Source organism: Taudactylus pleione, unplaced genomic scaffold (genome assembly GCF_031769625.1).
Source record: "Taudactylus pleione unplaced genomic scaffold, aTauple2 ptg000239l, whole genome shotgun sequence".
Classification (NCBI taxonomy): domain Eukaryota; kingdom Metazoa; phylum Chordata; class Amphibia; order Anura; family Myobatrachidae; genus Taudactylus; species Taudactylus pleione.
The window spans coordinates 931,472-954,337 of record NW_028284641.1 but is presented as its reverse complement, the minus strand read 5'-3'; the positions used below and the strand labels follow the sequence as shown (position 1 = coordinate 954,337).

General features: G+C 42.7%; 1 protein-coding gene across 1 annotated transcript in view; it reads left to right on the top strand.

Moving 5' to 3' along the window:
• Positions 1 to 18,515, top strand: part of LOC148516804 (galactosylgalactosylxylosylprotein 3-beta-glucuronosyltransferase 1-like) — a 275,956-nt gene extending 257,441 nt beyond the window's left edge. Inside the window, exons 3-4 of the mRNA XM_088479540.1 lie at positions 17,787 to 18,080; positions 18,435 to 18,515. Coding sequence (XP_088335666.1) covers positions 17,787 to 18,080; positions 18,435 to 18,515 — 375 coding nt within the window. The remainder of the gene's footprint in view (positions 1 to 17,786; positions 18,081 to 18,434) is intronic.
• The last annotated feature ends 4,351 nt before the right edge of the window (positions 18,516 to 22,866 follow it).

Sequence of the window (22,866 nt, the reverse complement as noted above, 5' to 3'; positions counted from 1 at the left end):
TAACCCTTACATTTGTATGCTAATTGGCTGTGACTGACTATTATTACTAACCCTTACATCTGTATGCAAACTGGCTGTGACTGACTATCATTTCTAACCCTTACATCTGTATGCTATTGCTAACTGACTGTGACTGACTATTATTACTATCCCTTACATCTGTATGCTTACTGACTGTGACTGACTGTTATTACTAACCCTTACATCTGTATGCTAAGTGGCTGTGACTGACTATTATTACTAACCCTTACATCTGCATGCTAACTGGCTGTGACTGACTATTATTACTAACCCTTACATCTGTATGCTAACTGACTGTGACTGACTAGTATTACCATCCCTTACATCTGTATGCTAACTAGCTGTGACTGACTATTATTACTAACCCTTACATCTGTATGCTAACTGACTGTGACTGACTATTATTACTAACCCTTACATCTGTATTCTAACTGGCTGTGACTGACGGTTATTACTAACCCTTACACCTGTATGCTAACTGGCTGTGACTGACTATTATTACTAACCCTTACACCTGTATGCTAAGTGGCTGTGACTGACTATTATTACTAACCCTTACATTTGTATGCTAACTGGCTGTGACTGACTATTATTACTAACCCTTACATCTGTATGCTAACTGACTGTGACTGACTAGTATTACTAACCCTTACATCTGTATGCTAACTGACTGTGACTGACTATTATTACTAACCCTTACATCTGTATTCTAACTGGCTGTGACAGACTGTTATTACTAACCCTTACACCTGTATGCTAACTGGCTGTGACTGACCATTATTACTGACCCTTACATCTGTATGCTAACTGGCTGTGACTTACTATTATTACTAACCCTTACATCTGTATGCTAACTGGCTGTGACTTACTATTATTACTAACCCTTACATCTGTATGCTAACTAACTGCGACTGACTATTATTACTAACCCTTACATCTGTATGCTAACTGGCTGTGACTGACTATTATTACTAACCCTTACATCTGTATGCTAACTGACTGTGAGTGACTATTATTACTAACCCTTACATCTGTATGCTAAGTGGCTGTGACTGACTATTATTACAAACCCTTATATCTGTTTGCTAACTGGCTGTGACTGACTATGATTACTAAACCTTACATCTGTATGCTATTGCTAACTGACTGTGACTGACTATTATTACTAACCCTTACATCTGTATGCTAACTGACTGTGACTGACTATTATTACTAACCCTTACATCTGTATGCTAACTGGCTGTGACTGACTATTATTACTAACCCTTACACCTGTATGCTAAGTGGCTGTGACTGACAATTATTACTAACCCTTACATCTGTATGCTAACTGGCTGTTACTGACTATTATTACTGACCCTTACATCTGTATGCTAATTCTCTGTGCCTGACTATTATTACTAACCCTTACATCTGTATGCTAACTCTCTGTGACTGACTATTATTACTAACCCTTACATCTATATGCTAACTAGCTGTGACTGACTATTATTACTAACCCTTACATCTGTATGCTAACTGACTGTGACTGACTATTGTTACTAACCCTTACATCTGTATGCTAACTGGCTGTGACTGACTATTATTACTAACCCTTACATCTGTTTGCTAACTGGCTGTGACTGACTATCATTTCTAACCCTTACATCTGTATGCTATTGCTAACTGACTGTGACTGACTATTATTACTAACCCTTACATCTGTATGCTAATTGACTGTGACTGACTGTTATTACTAACCCTTACATCTGTATGCTAATTGGCTGTGACTGACTATTATTACTAACCCTTACATCTGTATGCTAACTGGCTGTGACTGACTATCATTTCTAACCCTTACATCTGTATTCTATTGCTAACTGACTGTGACTGACTATTATTACTATCCCTTACATCTGTATGCTTACTGACTGTGACTGACTGTTATTACTAACCCTTACATCTGTATGCTAACTGACTGTGACTGACTGTTATTACTAACCCTTACATCTGTATGCTAAGTGGCTGTGACTGACTATTATTACTAACCCTTACATCTGTATGCTAACTGGCTGTGAATGACTATTATTACTAACCCTTACATCTGTATGCTAACTGACTGTGACTGACTAGTATTACCATCCCTTACATCTGTATGCTAACTGGCTGTGACTGACTATTATTACTAACCCTTACATCTGTATGCTAACTGGCTGTGACTGACTGTTATTACTAACCCTTACATGTGTATGCTAACTGGCTGTGACTTACTATTATTACTAACCCTTACATCTGTATGCTAACTGGCTGTGACTTACTATTATTACTAACCCTTACATCTGTATGCTAACTAGCTGTGACTTACTATTATTACTAACCCTTACATCTGTATGCTAACTGACTGCGACTGACTATTCTTACTAACCCTTACATCTGTATGCTAACTGGCTGTCACTGACTATTATTACTAACCCTTACATCTGTATGCTAACTGGCTGTGACTGACCATTATTACTGACCCTTACATCTGTATGCTAACTGGCTGTGACTTACTATTATTACTAACCCTTACATCTGTATGCTAACTGGCTGTGACTTACTATTATTACTAACCCTTACATCTGTATGCTAACTAACTGCGACTGACTATTATTACTAACCCTTACATCTGTATGCTAACTGGCTGTGACTGACTATTATTACTAACCCTTACATCTGTATGCTAACTGACTGTGAGTGACTATTATTACTAACCCTTACATCTGTATGCTAAGTGGCTGTGACTGACTATTATTACGAACCCTTATATCTGTTTGCTAACTGGCTGTGACTGACTATCATTACTAAACCTTACATCTGTATGCTATTGCTAACTGACTGTGACTGACTATTATTACTAACCCTTACATCTGTATGCTAACTGACTGTGACTGACTATTATTACTAACCCTTACATCTGTATGCTAACTGGCTGTGACTGACTATTATTACTAACCCTTACACCTGTATGCTAAGTGGCTGTGACTGACAATTATTACTAACCCTTACATCTGTATGCTAACTGGCTGTTACTGACTATTATTACTGACCCTTACATCTGTATGCTAATTCTCTGTGCCTGACTATTATTACTAACCCTTACATCTGTATGCTAACTCTCTGTGACTGACTATTATTACTAACCCTTACATCTATATGCTAACTAGCTGTGACTGACTATTATTACTAACCCTTACATCTGTATGCTAACTGACTGTGACTGACTATTGTTACTAACCCTTACATCTGTATGCTAACTGGCTGTGACTGACTATTATTACTAACCCTTACATCTGTTTGCTAACTGGCTGTGACTGACTATCATTTCTAACCCTTACATCTGTATGCTATTGCTAACTGACTGTGACTGACTATTATTACTAACCCTTACATCTGTATGCTAATTGACTGTGACTGACTGTTATTACTAACCCTTACATCTGTATGCTAACTGGCTGTGACTGACTATCATTTCTAACCCTTACATCTGTATTCTATTGCTAACTGACTGTGACGGACTATTATTACTATCCCTTACATCTGTATGCTTACTGACTGTGACTGACTGTTATTACTAACCCTTACATCTGTATGCTAACTGACTGTGACTGACTGTTATTACTAACCCTTACATCTGTATGCTAAGTGGCTGTGACTGACTATTATTACTAACCCTTACATCTGTATGCTAACTGGCTGTGAATGACTATTATTACTAACCCTTACATCTGTATGCTAACTGACTGTGACTGACTAGTATTACCATCCCTTACATCTGTATGCTAACTGGCTGTGACTGACTATTATTACTAACCCTTACATCTGTATGCTAACTGGCTGTGACTGACTGTTATTACTAACCCTTACATGTGTATGCTAACTGGCTGTGACTTACTATTATTACTAACCCTTACATCTGTATGCTAACTGGCTGTGACTTACTATTATTACTAACCCTTACATCTGTATGCTAACTAGCTGTGACTTACTATTATTACTAACCCTTACATCTGTATGCTAACTGACTGCGACTGACTATTCTTACTAACCCTTACATCTGTATGCTAACTGGCTGTCACTGACTATTATTACTAACCCTTACATCTGTATGCTAACTGACTGTGAGTCACTATTATTACTAACCCTTACATCTGTATGCTAACTGGCTGTGACTTACTATTATTACTAACCCTTACATCTGTATGCTAACTGGCTGTGACTTACTATTATTACTAACCCTTAAATCTGTATGCTAACTGGCTGTGACTTACTATTATTACTAACCCTTACATCTGCATGCTAACTGGCTGTGACTGACTAGTATTTCTAACCCTTACATCTGTATGCTAACTGACTGTGACTGACTATTATTACTAACCCTTACATCTGTATTCTAACTGGCTGTGACTGACTGTTATTACTAACCCTTACACCTGTATGCTAACTGGCTGTGACTGACTATTATTACTAACCCTTACATCTGTATGCTAACTGGCTGTGACTTACTATTATTACTAACCCTTACATCTGTGTGCTAACTGGCTGTGACTTACTATTATTACTAACCTTTACATCTGTATGCTAACTAACTGCGACTGACTATTATTACTAACCCTTACATCTGTATGCTAACTGGCTGTGACTGACTATTATTTCAAACCCTTACATCTGTATGCTAACTGACTGTAAGTGACTATTATTACTAACCCTTACATCTGTATGCTAAGTGGCTGTGACTGACTATTATTACTAACCCTTACATCTGTTTGCTAACTGGCTGTGACTGACTATCATTACTAAACCTTACATCTGTATGCTATTGCTAACTGACTGTGACTGACTATTATTACTAACCCTTTCATCTGTATGCTAACTGACTGTGACTGACTATTATTTCTAACCCTTACATCTGTATGCTAACTGGCTGTGACTGACTATTATTACTAACCCTTACACCTGTATGCTAAGTGGCTGCGACTGACTATTATTACTAACCCTTACATCTGTATGCTAACTGGCTGTGACTGACTATTATTACTAACCCTTACATCTGTATGCTGACTGTGACTGACTATTATTACTAACCCTTACATCTGTATGCTAACTGACTGCGACTGACTATTATTTCTAACCCTTACATCTGTATGCTAACTGACTGCGACTGACTATTATTACTAACCCTTACATCTGTATGCTAACTGACTGTCACTTACTATTATTACTAACCCTTATATCTGTATGCTAACTGGCTGTAACTGACTATTATTACTAACCCTTACATCTGTATGCTAACTGGCTGTGACTAACTATTATTACTAACCCTTACATCTGTATGCTAACTAGCTGTGACTGACTATTATTACTAACCCTTACATCTGTATGCTAACTGACTGCGACTGACTATTATTACTAACCCTTACATCTGTATGCTAACTGGCTGTGACTGACTATTATTACTAACCTTTACATCTGTATGCTAACTGACTGTGACTGACTAGTATTACTAACCCTTACATCTGTATGCTAACTAGTTGTGACTGACTATTATTACTAACCCTTACATCTGTATGCTAACTGGCTGTGACTGACTGTTATTACTAACCCTTACATCTGTATGCTAACTGGCTGTGACTGACTGTTATTACTAACCCTTACATCTGTATGCTAACTGGCTGTGACTGACTATTATTACTAACCTTTACATCTGTATGCTAACTGACTGTGACTGACTAGTATTACTAACCCTTACATCTGTATGCTAACTAGTTGTGACTGACTATTATTACTAACCCTTACATCTGTATGCTAACTGGCTGTGACTGACTGTTATTACTAACCCTTACATCTGTATGCTAACTGGCTGTGACTGACTGTTATTACTAACCCTTACATCTGTATGCTAACTGGCTGTGACTTACTATTATTACTAACCCTTACATCTGCATGCTAACTGGCTGTGACTATTATTACTAACCCTTACATCTGTATGCTAACTAGCTGTGACTGACTATTATTACTAACCCTTACATCTGTATGCTAACTAGCTGTGACTTACTATTATTACTGACCCTTACATCTGTATGCTAACTAGCTGTGACTTACTATTATTACTAACCCTTACATCTGTATGCTAACTGGCTGTGACTTACTATTATTACTAACCCTTACATCTGCATGCTAACTGGCTGTGACTATTATTACTAACCCTTACATCTGTATGCTAACTAGCTGTGACTGACTATTATTACTAACCCTTACATCTGTATGCTAACTAGCTGTGACTTACTATTATTACTGACCCTTACATCTGTATGCTAACTAGCTGTGACTTACTATTATTACTAACCCTTACATCTGTATGCTAACTGGCTGTGACTTACTATTCTTACTAACCCTTACATCTGTATGCTAACTGGCTGTGACTATTATTACTAACCCTTACATCTGTATGCTAACTAGCTGTGACTGACTATTATTACTAACCCTTACATCTGTATGCTAACTAGCTGTGACTTACTATTATTACTGACCCTTACATCTGTATGCTATTGCTAACTGACTGCGACTGACTATTATTACTAACCCTTACATCTGTATGCTATTGCTAACTGACTGCGACAGACTATTATTACTAACCCTTACATCTGTATGCTAACTGACTGTGACTGACTATTATTACTAACCCTTACATCTGTATGCTAACTGACTGCGACTATTATTACTAACCCTTACATCTGTATGCTAACTGACTGCGACTGACTATTATTACTAACCCTTACATCTGTATGCTAACTGACTGTCTCTTACTATTATTACTAACCCTTACATCTGTATGCTAACTGGCTGTGACTAACTATTATTACTAACCCTTACATCTGTATGCTAACTAGCTGTGACTGACTATTATTACTAACCCTTACATCTGTATGCTAACTGACTGCGACTGACTATTATTACTAACCCTTACATCTGTATGCTAACTCACTGCGACTGACTATTATTACTAACCCTTACATCTGTATGCTAACTAGCTGTGACTGACTATTATTACTAACCCTTACATCTGTATGCTAACTAGCTGTGACTTACTATTATTACTGACCCTTACATCTGTATGCTAACTAGCTGTGACTTACTATTATTACTAACCCTTACATCTGTATGCTAACTGGCTGTGACTTACTATTATTACTAACCCTTAGATCTGCATGCTAACTGGCTGTGACTATTATTACTAACCCTTACATCTGTATGCTAACTAGCTGTGACTGACTATTATTACTAACCCTTACATCTGTATGCTAACTAGCTGTGACTTACTATTATTACTGACCCTTACATCTGTATGCTATTGCTAACTGACTGCGACTGACTATTATTACTAACCCTTACATCTGTATGCTATTGCTAACTGACTGCGACAGACTATTATTACTAACCCTTACATCTGTATGCTAACTGACTGTGACTGACTATTATTACTAACCCTTACATCTGTATGCTAACTGACTGCGACTATTATTACTAACCCTTACATCTGTATGCTAACTGACTGCGACTGACTATTATTACTAACCCTTACATCTGTATGCTAACTGACTGTCTCTTACTATTATTACTAACCCTTACATCTGTATGCTAACTGGCTGTGACTAACTATTATTACTAACCCTTACATCTGTATGCTAACTAGCTGTGACTGACTATTATTACTAACCCTTACATCTGTATGCTAACTGACTGCGACTGACTATTATTACTAACCCTTACATCTGTATGCTAACTGACTGCGACTGACTATTATTACTAACCCTTACATCTGTATGCTAACTGGCTGTGATGGAATAGTTATGCCTCATGCTCTGCTGGTTATACTCCTGCTAATAAGACCGGTGTTTGATTTTTAAAAGTGTATTTTTTATACATGACCTTGAAATATATTTTTATACATATAGTATTTTTTGCATTTTTATGTATACTCAGAGCCAGATCCGTACTTTACAGATATATTGTGGCAACAGGTCCTATTAATTATTTTCTATCTGTCTATTTTGAGTAAATTAATAGGTTCTAATTGTGAAATGTGCAATAAATTATAATATTACTCAAACCAGCAGCTGTTTACAGGTGCTCCTAATTTCTATAGTTGTGAGGCAATGGAACCTGTTGCTCTACAGGTGCAGCATCACCTAGCGAAAGTGGTCGGGGAAGAAACACATGAATTGCATAAGTGTGCCCGCCACACGTTGTCCTAATGGCAGGGCATAGGTGTGACCCATCGTTAAGTGACACCCACCAGTGGCAAATGAAGGATTTCTAGAGAGGGGGGGTTTCCCAGTGCTTGATTTTATAGTGAGCGTGGGAAGGCGCTGAAGAAATAATAATTAGCACTTATCCAGCTTTAATATGTGTCATACAAAATATTTTGAGTGTTCATTAACTCCTGCATATAGAGGACCAGCGATCGCAATAAGCCATTAGATTCGGCAGTAGGGCCATCCGCCTGAGCTAAATGTTTATATTTCGGATGAGGGCACCATTCCAGATCATTGGAGCAAGTACGGGGTTGTGGGGGAACAGCATAAGGATCCAGCACTGCCCTGGACATATATGTACATATTGGGCTCTATCGCACCACATCCCCAACAGTGCATGGTTTCCAGATCTCCCAGTTGGTCCACAGGTCACCCGTCACTGGCAGACACACGTCAAAAGGTTGTGCTAACTATCTAATCCGTGACACTGAGAAGAAAACGCTGTACTGGCAAACTTCTAATATTACTATATTCTATTGTATTGGGCATCATATCTCCCTGTACAGCAGCCATGTGTTGCACCTGATCTATAGGTCCAGCCTGGCCTGCATGGTTCCCAACAGGGACATTCAAAGCTGCTCCCCTCCTCTCCAAGGCCTAGGACCCCTGAGCATCTGACAGCAATGGCCGTTGGCCGTGTCCCCTGCCCAGAATGCCGCTGACCCGGGCCAGGGACAGAAGCGACCAGGGACCCATCACCATGACCTGCAGTAGCCGCGGGGTTAAGCGGAAGCATCACTGACCCCACCACTGTCATGGATACAGACCCTGGGCCACGTCCCTCAGAAATATGTGGCGTGACGGGACCAGCCGCTGCTGCATCACAGCGCCGGGAGCCTTGGCTGCTTAAGCAGCCTCCGACCCCAGCATTCGTCACTATCGATGACCCGTGCAGCAACCTAGAGTTGTGGCGGCCCACATGACCATCAGCCACGTGGGTCTCAGCAGGCCCTGCACGGCATAATAAAACCGAGCAGGCGGCACGTTTAACCGGTCGGCAGGGCATCCCAAGAGTCCGCAACAGGGAGTCGGAGGGAGAATGAACGAGCAAGCGCTAAGTAAAATTAGGAGTTAGAAGAAAAGCAAAGAGAATAACAGCACAGACTAGGAGATAAGAGGAGAAAGAAAGGAATTGACCAAGGTTAGAAAAAGAAAGAAATAAAGAACAAGAAAAGACAGTATATGCACAGATTTATACAATCACATTGTACAGACACTTCCATGACTCCTGGGCTGGAAATTTCCTGAAACAAAGAGGCTGAGTCTTTGGATAACAGACCTAATATACCAGCAAGGCCACACCCCCAAGGCACCCTATAGGCTAACACTAATGACTGACACTAACATCAAAGTTCTTAAAGGGATACTGCTCTCACAACCACGGGGTTTACTTTAAACTGGCTCAGTCAGATTGTAGCTGTCTTACGCTGGCCTCCCGGCTGTGGAGAGTAAAGAGGACGCAAGGGAGGGGCTGTGCAGCTATGCTGTTGCTATGCATAGGGGCTGGCTGCTATTGACTATAGGGGCTGGCTCAGGGGCATCTTTAGATTGGAGGGGGCCCATGTGCATTACCCATCTGGGGCCCCCTCCTCTTTTCCCGGTGGCCGGCGGCCAACTGACACGGCTAGCCAGCCACCGGAGCATTAGTAGACTTTGGGCACTAGAGTGTGCCCGGAGTCTACTGCGCATGCACAAAACGCCAGAAAAATGGCTGCAGCATATATAATGTATTTAAATGTGATTTGGTTTGTGTGTCCTCTATTTGACCTGTGCTGATACAAACTTGGGAAGATGGAACAATTCTGTATTTCTAAAACCAGAATTCAAGATAACCATCTCTGATCTCTACAGGCCATAAAGTTTGGGGAGGAGATGGATCCTTCATTTTCAGATGGTCAGATTCAGTCAAGCCAGGCCACAGGGATATAAGTCCTTTAGGATGGGGATGGCAGGAATGTATGTTATATTACCTGATTACTGGTTTCCAAATCCCCATCCACCCTGTTTCAAGACCCCCTACCTACTATATAGACAATTATGTGGAAAGGTGTGTTCGATTTCTTAATGCCCAGTGTACAGCAAAGGAAGAGTTAAAAACCCCAAGGGTGGGGGCTAATGCAGCTGTGAGGGTAACTGTGCTTCTCCCTCATGATAGGGGTTATTGTGCCTAAAGAGAGTCCTGATGACTGGCCTGGACCCAAAGCTCCTGTGTCTCCTTCACAACAGAGTCTAATAGGTGTAAAGACTTTGGGTTTTCTATTATTTTAATTCCTTTTATTTTCTGAAACTTATTTGTGATATATTTGTATTGTCCATATTTGTATTACCTTTTTCTGTAACCAACAACCTTGGAAATATTTTTCAGATTAAACATTCTTAATCCAGTGTATTCTCCACATTCTTGTCGAATTTACAAGCCTGTGAGGTCAAAACTAAGTACCTATATGTAAGTGAGTGTGCAATATTGATATTTGAGTGGAGAAACTAGCGACTCCCGTGAACTTCGTTGGTGGTGGCAGTACTGTGTTAGATTACCCGCACGTGCTGAGGTAACCATAAATCACTGGTGGCGATTCTCAGATTGATTTATCTGGAGAATTGGCTGGCTGGTCATGACAGGGCTGCTGCCTCATTCAAGGGTGCTCTCTCCCCCAAGTACCAAAAAAATAAATACTTTTTTCTGTGTGTGTACACGTTAGCCACACTTATCAGCAATGTAGCTGTGCAGGTGTCTGTCTATGCTGTTTATCAAGGGGCTGCTGCCTCATTCAGGAGTGCTCTACCCCCAAGTTCCAAAAAAATAAATACTTTTTTTTTCTGTGTGTGTGTGCGTGTTAGCCACACTTATCAGGAATGTAGCTGCGCAGGGGTGCTGTATGTGCCATTTATTAAGGGACTGCTGCCTCATTCAGGGGTGCTCTTCTCTCCAAGTACCCAAAAAAAATTGATAAAGTTTTTTTTTCTATGTGTGTGCGCATTAGCTGCACTTATCAGCAATGTAGCTGCACAGGGGTGCTGCCTGTGTCATTTATCAAGGGGTTGCTGTGTCAATCCAGGGGCAGTGGCTGCTAGGGGCTGCTGTGTTTATCCAGGGGTTGTTGTGTTCATCTAGGGCAGAGACTGCTGTGTCCATCCAGGGGCAGGTGCTGCAGGGGTGTATTCGTAAACAAAATTGTCATACTGTAAGTGGTAGCGCAGTGTGTTATTCTTTTCTTATTCATAAAAACCTCTTGTGACACTGTAAGCGGAAACTTCACAATTTTACAATTTATTAACACACAGCAATAAAAAAATGCAACTTTCACTTCTTTCCTCAATCATGAATAAATGATTAGTCTACTGTACACACCGACTACAAGACCACAGCAAAGTGCTAACTTACCCCAGTCTATGCCATCATTGCAGATCATACCAGCACCCACGTCTATATCGTCATCCCATCCTGTGTTGTGTACAAATTATAGCTATGCTCCCTGTTAGATTGGGGATTCATTGTGCACTTTAGTGGATGTGAGCTCCATTTAGTCATATCATCACCACACCCCCTACACATCTTCTGACCTGGGCTACAGGAGGAGCAGCTGCACCCTGGAATACAGTTGCATGGAGTTGCCCCTCTGACTCGCTGAAATTCAGGTAGAGTGGCCATGGGTAGGGAGTAGGGACACTATAATCAGAGAACGCAGTTTTAGCTGCTTTAGTCCATTTTTTTAAACCATATCCTCTGTTTTCACCTTTTGAAAATATGTTTATGTGAATCTCAGCTGAGGCATTTGTGATGTCATTATGTTTAATATATTATGCACGTTATTTTATTTAGCACTTTGTTGTGGTCTTGTAGACGGCGTGTAGACTACTAATTTATTCATGATTGAGGAAAGAAGTGAAAAGTTTACATTTTTTATTGCTAACTTTGTGTTATTAAATTGTAAAATTGTGAAGTTTTCACTTACAGTGTCACAAGATTTTTTATGAATAAGAATAACACACTGTGCTACCACTGTCACTTTTTACGAATACACTGCGTTTTACACTAACAGTGTCACAATATTTTTTACGAATACACTGCGTTTTACACTAACAGTGTCAATATTTTTTATGAATACATTTTCCACTAACAGTGTCACAATATTTTTACAAATACACTGTATTTCCACTAACAGTGTCAATATTTCTTACAAATACACTGCATTTTTCACTAACAGTGTTACAATATTTTTTACGAATACACTGCGTTTTCCACTAACAGTGTCACAATATTTTTCACGAATACACTGCATTTTCCACTAACAGTGTCACAATATTTTTTTACAATTATACTGCGTTTTCACTAACAGTGTCAATATTTTTTATGAATACACTGTGTTTTCCACTAACAGTGTTACAATATTTTTTACGAATACACTGCGTTTTCCACTAACAGTGTCACAATATTTTTCTTGAATGCACTGCATTTTCCACTAACAGTGTCACAATATTTTTACAAATACACTGCATTTCTACTAACAGTGTCAATATTTTTTACGAATACACTGCATTTTCCAGTAACAGTGTCACAAAATATTTTACGAATACACTGCGTTTTCCACTAACAGTGTCAAGATATTTTTTACGAATACACTGCATTTTCCACTAACAGTGTCACAATATTTTTTTATGATGATACTGCGTTTTCACTAACAGTGTCAATATTTTTTATGAATACACTGTGTTTTCCACTAACAGTGTCACAATATTTTTTATGAATACACTGCATTTTCCACTTACAGTGTCAAGATATTTCTTATGAGTACACTGCATTTTCCAATAACAGTGTCACAATATTTTTTTATGAATACACTGCATTTTCAACTAAAAGTGTCACAATATTTTTTTACGATTATACTGCGTTTTCACTAACAGTGTCAATATTTTTATGAATACACTGTAATTTCCACTAACAGTGTTACAATATTTTTTATGAATACACTGCGTTTTCCACTAAAAGTGTCACAATATTTTTTACAAATACACTGTGTTTTCCACTAACAGTGTCACAATATTTTTATAAATACACAGCATTTTCCACTAACAGTGTCAATATTTTTTACGAATACACTGCATTTTCCACTAACAGTGTCACAATATTTTTTACAAATACACTGTTTTCCACTAACAGTGTCACAATATTTTTTACGAATACACTGCATTTCTACTAACAGTGTCAATATTTTTTATGAATACACTGTGTTTTCCACTAACAGTGTCACAAATTATTTTATGAATACACGGCGTTTCCACTAAGTATCAATATTTTTTACGAATGCACTGCATTTTCCACTAACAGTGTCACAATATTTTTACGAATACACTGCATTTCTACTAACAGTGTCAATATTTTTTATGAATACAATGTGTTTTCCACTAACAGTGTCACAATTTTTTTTACGAATACACTGCATTTTCCACTTACAGTGTCAAGATATTTTTTATGAATACACTGCATTTTCCAATAACAGTGTCACAATATTTTTTTATGAATACACTGCATTTTCAACTAAAAGTGTCACAATATTTTTTTACGATTATACTGCGTTTTCACTAACAGTGTCAATATTTTTTATGAATACACTGTGTTTTCCACTAACAGTGTTACAATATTTTTTACGATTACACTGCATTTTCCACTAACAGTGTCACAATATTTTTATAAATACACAGCATTTTCCACTAACAGTGTCACAATATTTTTTACGAATACACTGCATTTTCCACTAACAGTGTCACAATATTTTTTTATGAATACACTGTGTTTTCCCTAACAGTGTCACAATATTTTTTACAAATACACTGCATTTCTACTAACAGTGTCAATATTTTTTATGAATACACTGCGTTTTCCACTAACAGTGTCACAAAATATTTTAGGAATACATGGCGTTTCCACTAAGTATCAATATTTTTTACGAATGCACTGCATTTTCCACTTAGAGTGTCACAATTTGTTTTACAAATACACTGCATTTTCCGCTAACAGTGTCACAATATTTTTTTATGAATACACTGCGTTTTCCACTAACAGTGTCACAATATTTTTTTACGATTACACTGCGTTTTCACTAAGAGTGTCAATATTTTTTATGAATACACTGTGTTTTCCACTAACAGTGTTACAAAATTTTTTACGAATACACTGCGTTTTCCACTAACAGTGTCACAATATATTTCACGAATACACTGCATTTTCCACTAACAGTGCCACAATATTTTTTACATATACAATGCATTTCTACTAACAGTGTCAATATTTTTTACGAATACACTGCGTTTTCCACTAACAGTGTCACAAAATATTTTACGAATACACTGCGTTTTCCACTTACAGTGTCAAGATATTTTTTATGAATACACTGCATTTTCCACTAACAGTGTCACAATATTTTTTTATGAATACACTGCGTTTTCCACTAACAGTGTCACAATATTTTTTTACGATTATACTGCGTTTTCACTAACAGTGTCAATATTTTTATGAATACACTGTGTTTTCCACTAACAGTGTTACAATATTTTTTACGAATACACTGCATTTTCCACTAACAGTGTCACAATATTTTTTACAAATACACTGTGTTTTCCTCTAACAGTGTCACAATATTTTTATAAATACACTGCATTTTCCACTAACAGTGTCACAATATTTTTTATGAATACACTGCATTTTCCACTAACAGTGTCACAATATTTTTTACAAATACACTGTGTTTTCCACTAACAGTGTCACAATATTTTTTACGAATACACTGCATTTCTACTAACAGTATCAATATTTTTTATGAAAACACTGCGTTTTCCACTAACAGTGTCACAAAATATTTTACGAATACACGGCTTTTCCACTAAGTATCAATATTTTTTACGAATGCACTGCATTTTCCACTTAAAGTGTCACAATTTTTTTTACGAATACACTGCATTTTCCACTAACAGTGTCACAATAGTTTTTACGAATACACTGTGTTTTCCACTAACAGTGTCATCTGCATTTGGCTATTGGTGCTATAGACAGCGGTCACATCACCAGCGGACCGAACCTGTGCCATAGGGGACTATGGCCCTGATTCAGAGCCGGACGCTCTGACCAGAGCGCTCGCTCTGAATCAGGGCCCATCTCCATTAATATGGAGCATCCTCCTGGACGCTCGTATAGCTGTGGGTCACCACCCACAGCATATATGAGCGTGCAGGATGATGGTCGCGATGGTCTTGACCATCGCAACCATCGAAACTGCGAGCAGTAGCCTGTGGTTGAGTTTTTCAACCGCAAGGCCAGGAGTGATTTTGGCTCTATCAGAGCCAAAATCACTCCCACTGACATCACTAGTGATGTCAGTGGGGCCGGCTTCAGACGGTATGCGTTCCCTTGGGAACGCCTCCGTCTGGCAGGCACGCCCCCGGCATGCCCACCAAAGGGGGCGTGCTGTCAGTCAACATCGACAGCATGCCCCCTTTGATGAGACACTCCGAGTGTGTATGTTACTTACCTGGAAATTTTTATGCATGTATATAATTGTGGTGATTTACGCTACTCCAACTTGTTTAAAGAACTGGTTCTGTTAATAAAAATAAACTTTCTGGACATTGTTTATTTTAGTGAGATAGCGGCTTTCCCTTGGACTCAGGGCCTGATTCAGACCCGATTGTGAGCGCTGAACGCTCGCAAGCGGGTCGATGTTGGCCAAGTGCGCATGCTCACGAGGGAGCCGGCTCCATCGTGCGCATGCGCAAGACCCGCATAGCGACGGGCAAGCCATCGCTATGGGTCTCGCTACAAAGGGGGCGTGCTGTCGATGGTGAGTGACAGCACGCCCGCCTTTGGTGGGCGTGCTGGGGGCGTGACTGGCCAGACGGAGGCGTTCCCATGGGAACGCCTACCGTCTGGGGCCGGCCCCACTGACATCACAAGTGATGTCAGTGGGAGTGCTTTTGGCTCTAATAGAGCCAAAAGCACTCCAGGGCTTGCGGCAACGAGACCCTACCACAAGGATCTTGTCGCAAGCCCGATGGTCACGATGGTCTTGACCATCGCAACCATCTTTTTGGCCGCTCGCTATAGCTGTGGGTGGTCACCCACAGCTATGCGAGCGGCCAGGAGGCCGCTCCGAAATTCAGAGGGAGGGCACTGATTCAGAGCGAGTGCTCTGAAAGAGCGTCCGGCTCTGAATCAGGCCCTCAGTGTGACCATCTTTTCCTTCTGGTGAGTTACATATTTTTTTCCCCTATGTTGCTTATGCGCACAGCCCCTGGAAAAGGATAACTATGAGCTGGATTTTGAATCCCCCCCATGATGGAACTGATGGTGGCTGCCACTTCTCCTGCGCAAGCCCCACCATCCCACCTGGCGTCACCCCTGCAGCAGTGAGTGGGCACTGAGACCTGCTCTGGAGGATCAGGCTGCAAAGTCATTTTCAAAGATAGAAATGTTTCCTCATCACCTAGCGTCATGGTGCAACACACTTGGAGCGACATAGGACTTGACTCAGACCCACTCGCTCAGACCCGCTGATTCAGACCCATCTGCGCATGCGTATAATTCGCAGTGTGCGTGCGCAAGCCATTCATTGCGATCTGATTTTGGTTGCTCGTAAGCCACTATCAGGTCACTGCTTTGAGTGACAGATAGCACCGTTTGTGGGTGGTGACAGGGGAAGGTGCTTGTGAACGGGGGAGTGGATGTGCGAACGCAGGCGTGTCAGGCAGCCAAAACACCATTTAAAGGGCGTGCATAATTAGCAAAGTAGCGTCATTGTACACGTCACCTGTATGTATTTCAGCCAGCGCTGACCGCTGTGCTTGCGGCAGGTTAAGGCAACCACAAGGGCTGCGAGCAGCTCCGATGGCTCACGATGTTCCCGATTAATCCTTCATTTCCCGGAGATGTGTGTTGCGAGTGGCAAGTGGGCGTCTTCATACACTTGCGAGCACACTTTGGCGTAGCTCGCTAAAACATAGTGGGCGTCTTTACGCGATGCAGTGCGAGCACTTAATTTAATTAACTGGCCCCTTTTTGCCAGTGAGCGACCGCAACTTGCGAGCAATTTGAGGACAGGTGCATGTAAACACGGAATCGGTATGTGTGACCGCCAGTTCAAATCCCGATGCTGGAAGACCGGCACCAGCAGATCCCGACAGGTAGGATTTTTCACTATCCCTAACCCTCTCCCCCCCTAGCCCTAACCTCCCCTCGTAGGTGCCTAAACGTAGCCCCCCTCCCTGCACCCTAAACCTAACTTTCCCAGGGGGGTGCTTAACGTTTTGCAGGTATCCCCATAAAATGACCATTTCCAGGGGATTTGACACAAAATTAGTTTCATAAATTTGCTCCTGTGTAACACAAATTCTTTGTACATATTGCAGCAGCTGAGTAACATTGTGTAACCCTTCCTGTTACAGATGCGGTACACTCGGAAGGTATCTGTGTGGCCTGTAGGCTTGGCTGGCGGACTGCGCTATGAATCAATAGCGGTCAATGCTGACGGGAAGGTAATTGGATGGTTGGTGACATATCTAACAATGCGACCGTTTGCCATAGATATGGCTGGCTTTGCCATTCAGCTGAAGCTGATCCTTGAGAAACCCAGAGCTGTGTTCCGTCTTGATGTAGGTAGCGGATACCAAGAGAGCAGCTTACTGCAGGATCTGGTCACCATGGAAGAGCTGGAACCAAGAGCTGACAATTGCACCAAGGTGAGATATGCTCAGAACTGTCCACCTAAAATAGGGCATATCGTGGTATCAGGACTGGTAGGGATTTAGCGATCCCCAATGGTGTGACTGACCTGGCGGGAAGTGTGAGATGAATGAGCTGGCAGGTAATATCGCTACTGATGCCACCATGCAGTAAGGGGGCAATGCCAGGCCAGGTATTACAGCTAGCCGACCATGGGGGGCTATTCAGTCATATTATATCATTGTACGTCCTTTTTCTTCAAAGTGGAAGTAAAAGTGCAGTGAAATGAATTCTGTGTAAATGAAAAGGTCTCTGTACTTGTTAGGGTTATGCCATGTTGTCTGTGGTAACACTGACCTGTCCTGTTGCAGGTGTTGGTTTGGCACACGAGGACCTGGGGTCCTGCGATCTCGAATGACAAAAATTTTACAGACATAAATATTGAGGTTTGAAGGAAAGGAGCCGTTCCTGCCGGACATTGCTCTGGATCTTTGCTGGAGCAGGATGATGACCCCTCCCTATGGCCATTTACAGGATAAGAAACATATTTATGTAACTTTAAAACTTCAGGAATTAGCACAACCCAGTAAAAACCTCCGAAACAGAAAGATGCAATGAGAGAATGTAAGAGCGGGGGTCAGTGTGATATATGGCAGCGGGTCACGGCGGGGACTGAATGAGACTCAATGCCTGGATCTAATATACCTTCAGCGGAAAGTGCCCACGTACAGTTGGTCTGTAATAAGCGTGGGCAGGATCATCATGACAGATGAACGCTGACGCGGCCGCACCTGTGTCTTTTGCCGCAGTAGTTTCTGCTTCTTAATGCTAATGCCGTGTCCAATTTTAAACATCTCCAAACAACCACTTGCAGCACCTTAAGCCGGCGCACCTCCGACACTGTACATATTTATCATCGCCCCTTGCATCAGCCCAGTGGCAGGTGCGGTCTCTGGGCCTGATTCAGACCCGCTTGCGAGTGCTATGCGCTCGCAAGCGGGTCGATGGAGGCCCAGTGCGCATGCGCACGACGGAGCTGGCTCCGTTGTGCGCATGCGCGAGACCCGGATAGCGACGGCCAAGCCGTCGCTCCGGGTCTTGTACCAAAGGGGGCGTGCTGTCGATGTTGAGTGACAGCACGCCCCCTTTGGTGGGTGGGCCGGGGGCGTGGCTGCCCAGATGGAGGCATTCCCATGGGAACGCCTACCGTCTGGGGCCATCCCCACTGAAATCACAAGTGATGTCAGTGGAGAGATTCCGGCTCTGTTAGAGCCGAAAGCACTCTGGGGTTTGCGGCAACGAGACCCTACCACAAGGGTCTCGTCGCAAGCCCCATGGTCGTGATAGTCTTGACCATCGCGACCATCTTCCTGGCCGCTCGCGAGCGACCAGGAGGCCGCTCTGAAAAACAAGAAGGACTGCCCTGATTCAGAGCGAGCGCTCTGTCAGAGCGTTCGGCTCTGAATCAGGGTCTCTGGGCCTAATTCAGACCCGCTCGCGAGTGCTGAGCAGTAGCAAGCGGGTCGATTTTGGCCAAGTGTGCATGCGCACGATGGAGGCGGCTCCGTCGTGCGCATGCGCGAGACCCGAATAACGATGGCCAAGCCGTCGTTATGGGTCTTGCACCAAAGGGGGCGTGCTGTCGATGGTGAGTGACAGCACGCCCCCTTTGGTGGGCGTGCCGGGGGTGTTGCTGCCCAGACGGAGGCGTTCCCATGGGAACGCCTACCGTCTGGGGCCGGCCCCACTGACATCACAAGTGATGTTAGTGGGAGTGCTTTTGGCTCTGACAGAGCCAAAAGCACTCCAGGGCTTGCGGCAACGAGACCCTACTACAAGGGTCTCGTCGCAAGCCCGATGGTCGCGATGGTCTTAATCATCGCGACCATCATCATGGACGCTTGCATAAGCTGTGGGTGGTAACTCAGCTATGCGAGCGTCCAAGAGGCCGCAACAAAAAAGAACGCCCTGATTCAGAGCGGACACTCGTTCTGAATCAGGCCCTCTGTGTGCAGGCAATCATCACACATGCGCCGTGCGACTCAGATACAGGTGCAGACTTCCTGGGAGAGATGTGCATGAAAGAGATTTGCAAACATGTCTGATATTCCTGCTGCTTTATGGCTGGTGGATAATATGTAAAGGTGCCCACACACATACTGACCTTTCATCCAATTTGGACGATTTCGACAAATCGTGACGACAGATCATGTAAAACATGGCCAAATTGTGAGTTTCTACTCTTGATCACGATGCCGATGCTCATCCCCGCTCGTCGTACCTCGCATCTTCAGATCTGCTGTGCTGTAGGGCAGATTAGCCAATCTGGGATACAATGCACTGGCTGCACGATAGATCTTATGGCAGATTGGACATTTTTAACTCCAAATCGTGACCACGACTGCCGGGGAGAGTCCAGGGGAAATCGTGTACATCGGCTGATTGGGAGCAAGTCGGGATGTGTGTGGGCACCTTTAGTTACAGCGTTCTATTGTCTGGCAACATGCTGCAACATTGTTACAAGAGAGTGAAAATAAAAGTAACTGTGGTCCTGGGGATGGGGGTGATCTTGTGTTTCCAACCTGTATATGTAAATATCCTGAATAAAGAAATTACAAAACCGCTGTAACCACTTGGAGCAGCCGGGAGGAAAGGTACAATCTGACTTCTGCGCACCAGCCGCACATATACGCTGACGGTTCTGTTCTGCTCCTGATATTTTAGTGACTGCATCAGTATTAACAGTCTGAATCCACATTCATGTGTTTTGGAACCAATCAGGATCGCCCCTGGCCACAGATTGCAATGATTATTTAATCAAACATTTATCACAGGGCCCTTATCTGCTCATCCCTGTCACATTGTGGCTCTAATACTTTCCTAGTGTATAAACAGGATTTGCCCCCTCAGTTAACCATACTGCCACCTCTCGTGCCCCTTAATCTGTTTTCTTAGAGATAAGATCTTTTTTTCTTTACTACTAAAACAAAATGACCGGTAAAGTGGTCTGTGTGCAAATCACCCCAGGACTCTGCAGAGCAGCAGAAGGGGTGCGGTATGGCATGCCGATGGACCAAATCCCGGAGGACCAAATACCGACAGTCAAAGACAGAAGAGATAAAATGCCGATCGGGGCTCATAAGTACCCTAACCCTTTCCTCTCCCCATCTGAACCCTTCCTTAATGGTGCCTGAACCTAAGACTCCCAGGGTGGTGCTTAACCCTAACCCCCCCTCCACGGCTAAGTGATAGCGTTCCCCATTAAACAAATATCGGGATAATGGCTAGTCGGGCTTTCAGCAACTGGATTCAGTTAGGCTTTGGGAGACGTTGTAACAGGTGTGTGGGTGTGAGACGGTGTAACAGGTGTGTGGGTGTGAGATGGTGTAAGAGGTGTGTGGGTGTGAGACGGTGTAACAGGTGTGTGGGTGTGAGATGGTGTAAGAGGTGTGTGGGTGTGAGACGGTGTAACAGGTGTGTGGGTGTAAGATGGTGTAACAGGGGTGTGGGTGTAAGACGGTGTAAAAGGTGTGTGGGTGTAAAACGGTGTAACATGTGTGTGGGTGTGAGACGTGTAACAGGTGTGTGGGTGTAAGACGGTGTAACAGGTGTGTGGGTGTAAGACGGTGTAACAGGTGAGTGGGTGTAAGACGGTGTAACAGGTGTGTGGGTGTAAGACGGTGTAACAGGTGAGTGGGTGTAAGACGGTGTAACAGGTGTGTGGGTGTAAGACGGTGTAACAGGTGTGTGGGTGTAAGACGGTGTAACATAGGTGTGGGTGTAAGACGGTGTAACAGGTGTGTGGGTGTGAGACGTTGTAAGAGGTGTGTGGGTGTGAGATGGTGTAAGAGGTGTGTGGGTGTGAGACGGTGTAAGAGGTGTGTGGGTGTGAGACGGTGTAACAGGTGTGTGGGTGTTAGATGGTGTAAGAGGTGTGTGGGTGTGAGATGGTGTAACAGGTGTGTGGGTGTAAGACGGAGTAACAGGGGTGTGGGTGTAAGACGGTGTAAAAGGTGTGTGGGTGTAAAACGGTGTAACATGTGTGTGGGTGTGAGACGTGTAACAGGTGTGTGGGTGTAAGACGGTGTAACAGGTGTGTGGGTGTAAGACGGTGTAACAGGTGAGTGGGTGTAAGACGGTGTAACAGGTGTGTGGGTGTAAGACGGTGTAACAGGTGAGTGGGTGTAAGACGGTGTAACAGGTGTGTGGGTGTAAGACGGTGTAACAGGTGTGTGGGTGTAAGACGGTGTAACATAGGTGTGGGTGTAAGACGGTGTAACAGGTGTGTGGGTGTGAGACGTTGTAAGAGGTGTGTGGGTGTGAGACGGTGTAAGAGGTGTGTGGGTGTGAGACGGTGTAAGAGGTGTGTGGGTGTGAGACGGTGTAACAGGTGTGTGGGTGTAAGACGGTGTAACAGGTGTGTGGGTGTAAGACGGTGTAACAGGGGTGTGGGTGTAAGACGGTGTAACAGGGGTGTGGGTGTGACACGGTGTAATAGGTGTGTGGGTGTGTGTGGGTGTGAGACGGTGTAACAGGTGTGTGGGTGTGAGACGGTGTAAGAGGTTTGTGGGTGTAAGATGGTGTAAGAGGTGTGTGGGTGTAAGATGGTGTAAGAGGTGTGTGGGTGTGAGACAGTGTAAGAGGTTTGTGGGTGTAAGATGGTGTAAGAGGTGTGTGGGTGTAAGATGGTGTAAGAGGTGTGTGGGTGTGAGACAGTGTAAGAGGTGCGAGGGTGTAAGATGGTGTAAGAGGTGTAAGACGGTGTAAGAGGTGTGTGGGTGTAAGACAGTGTAAGAGGTGCGA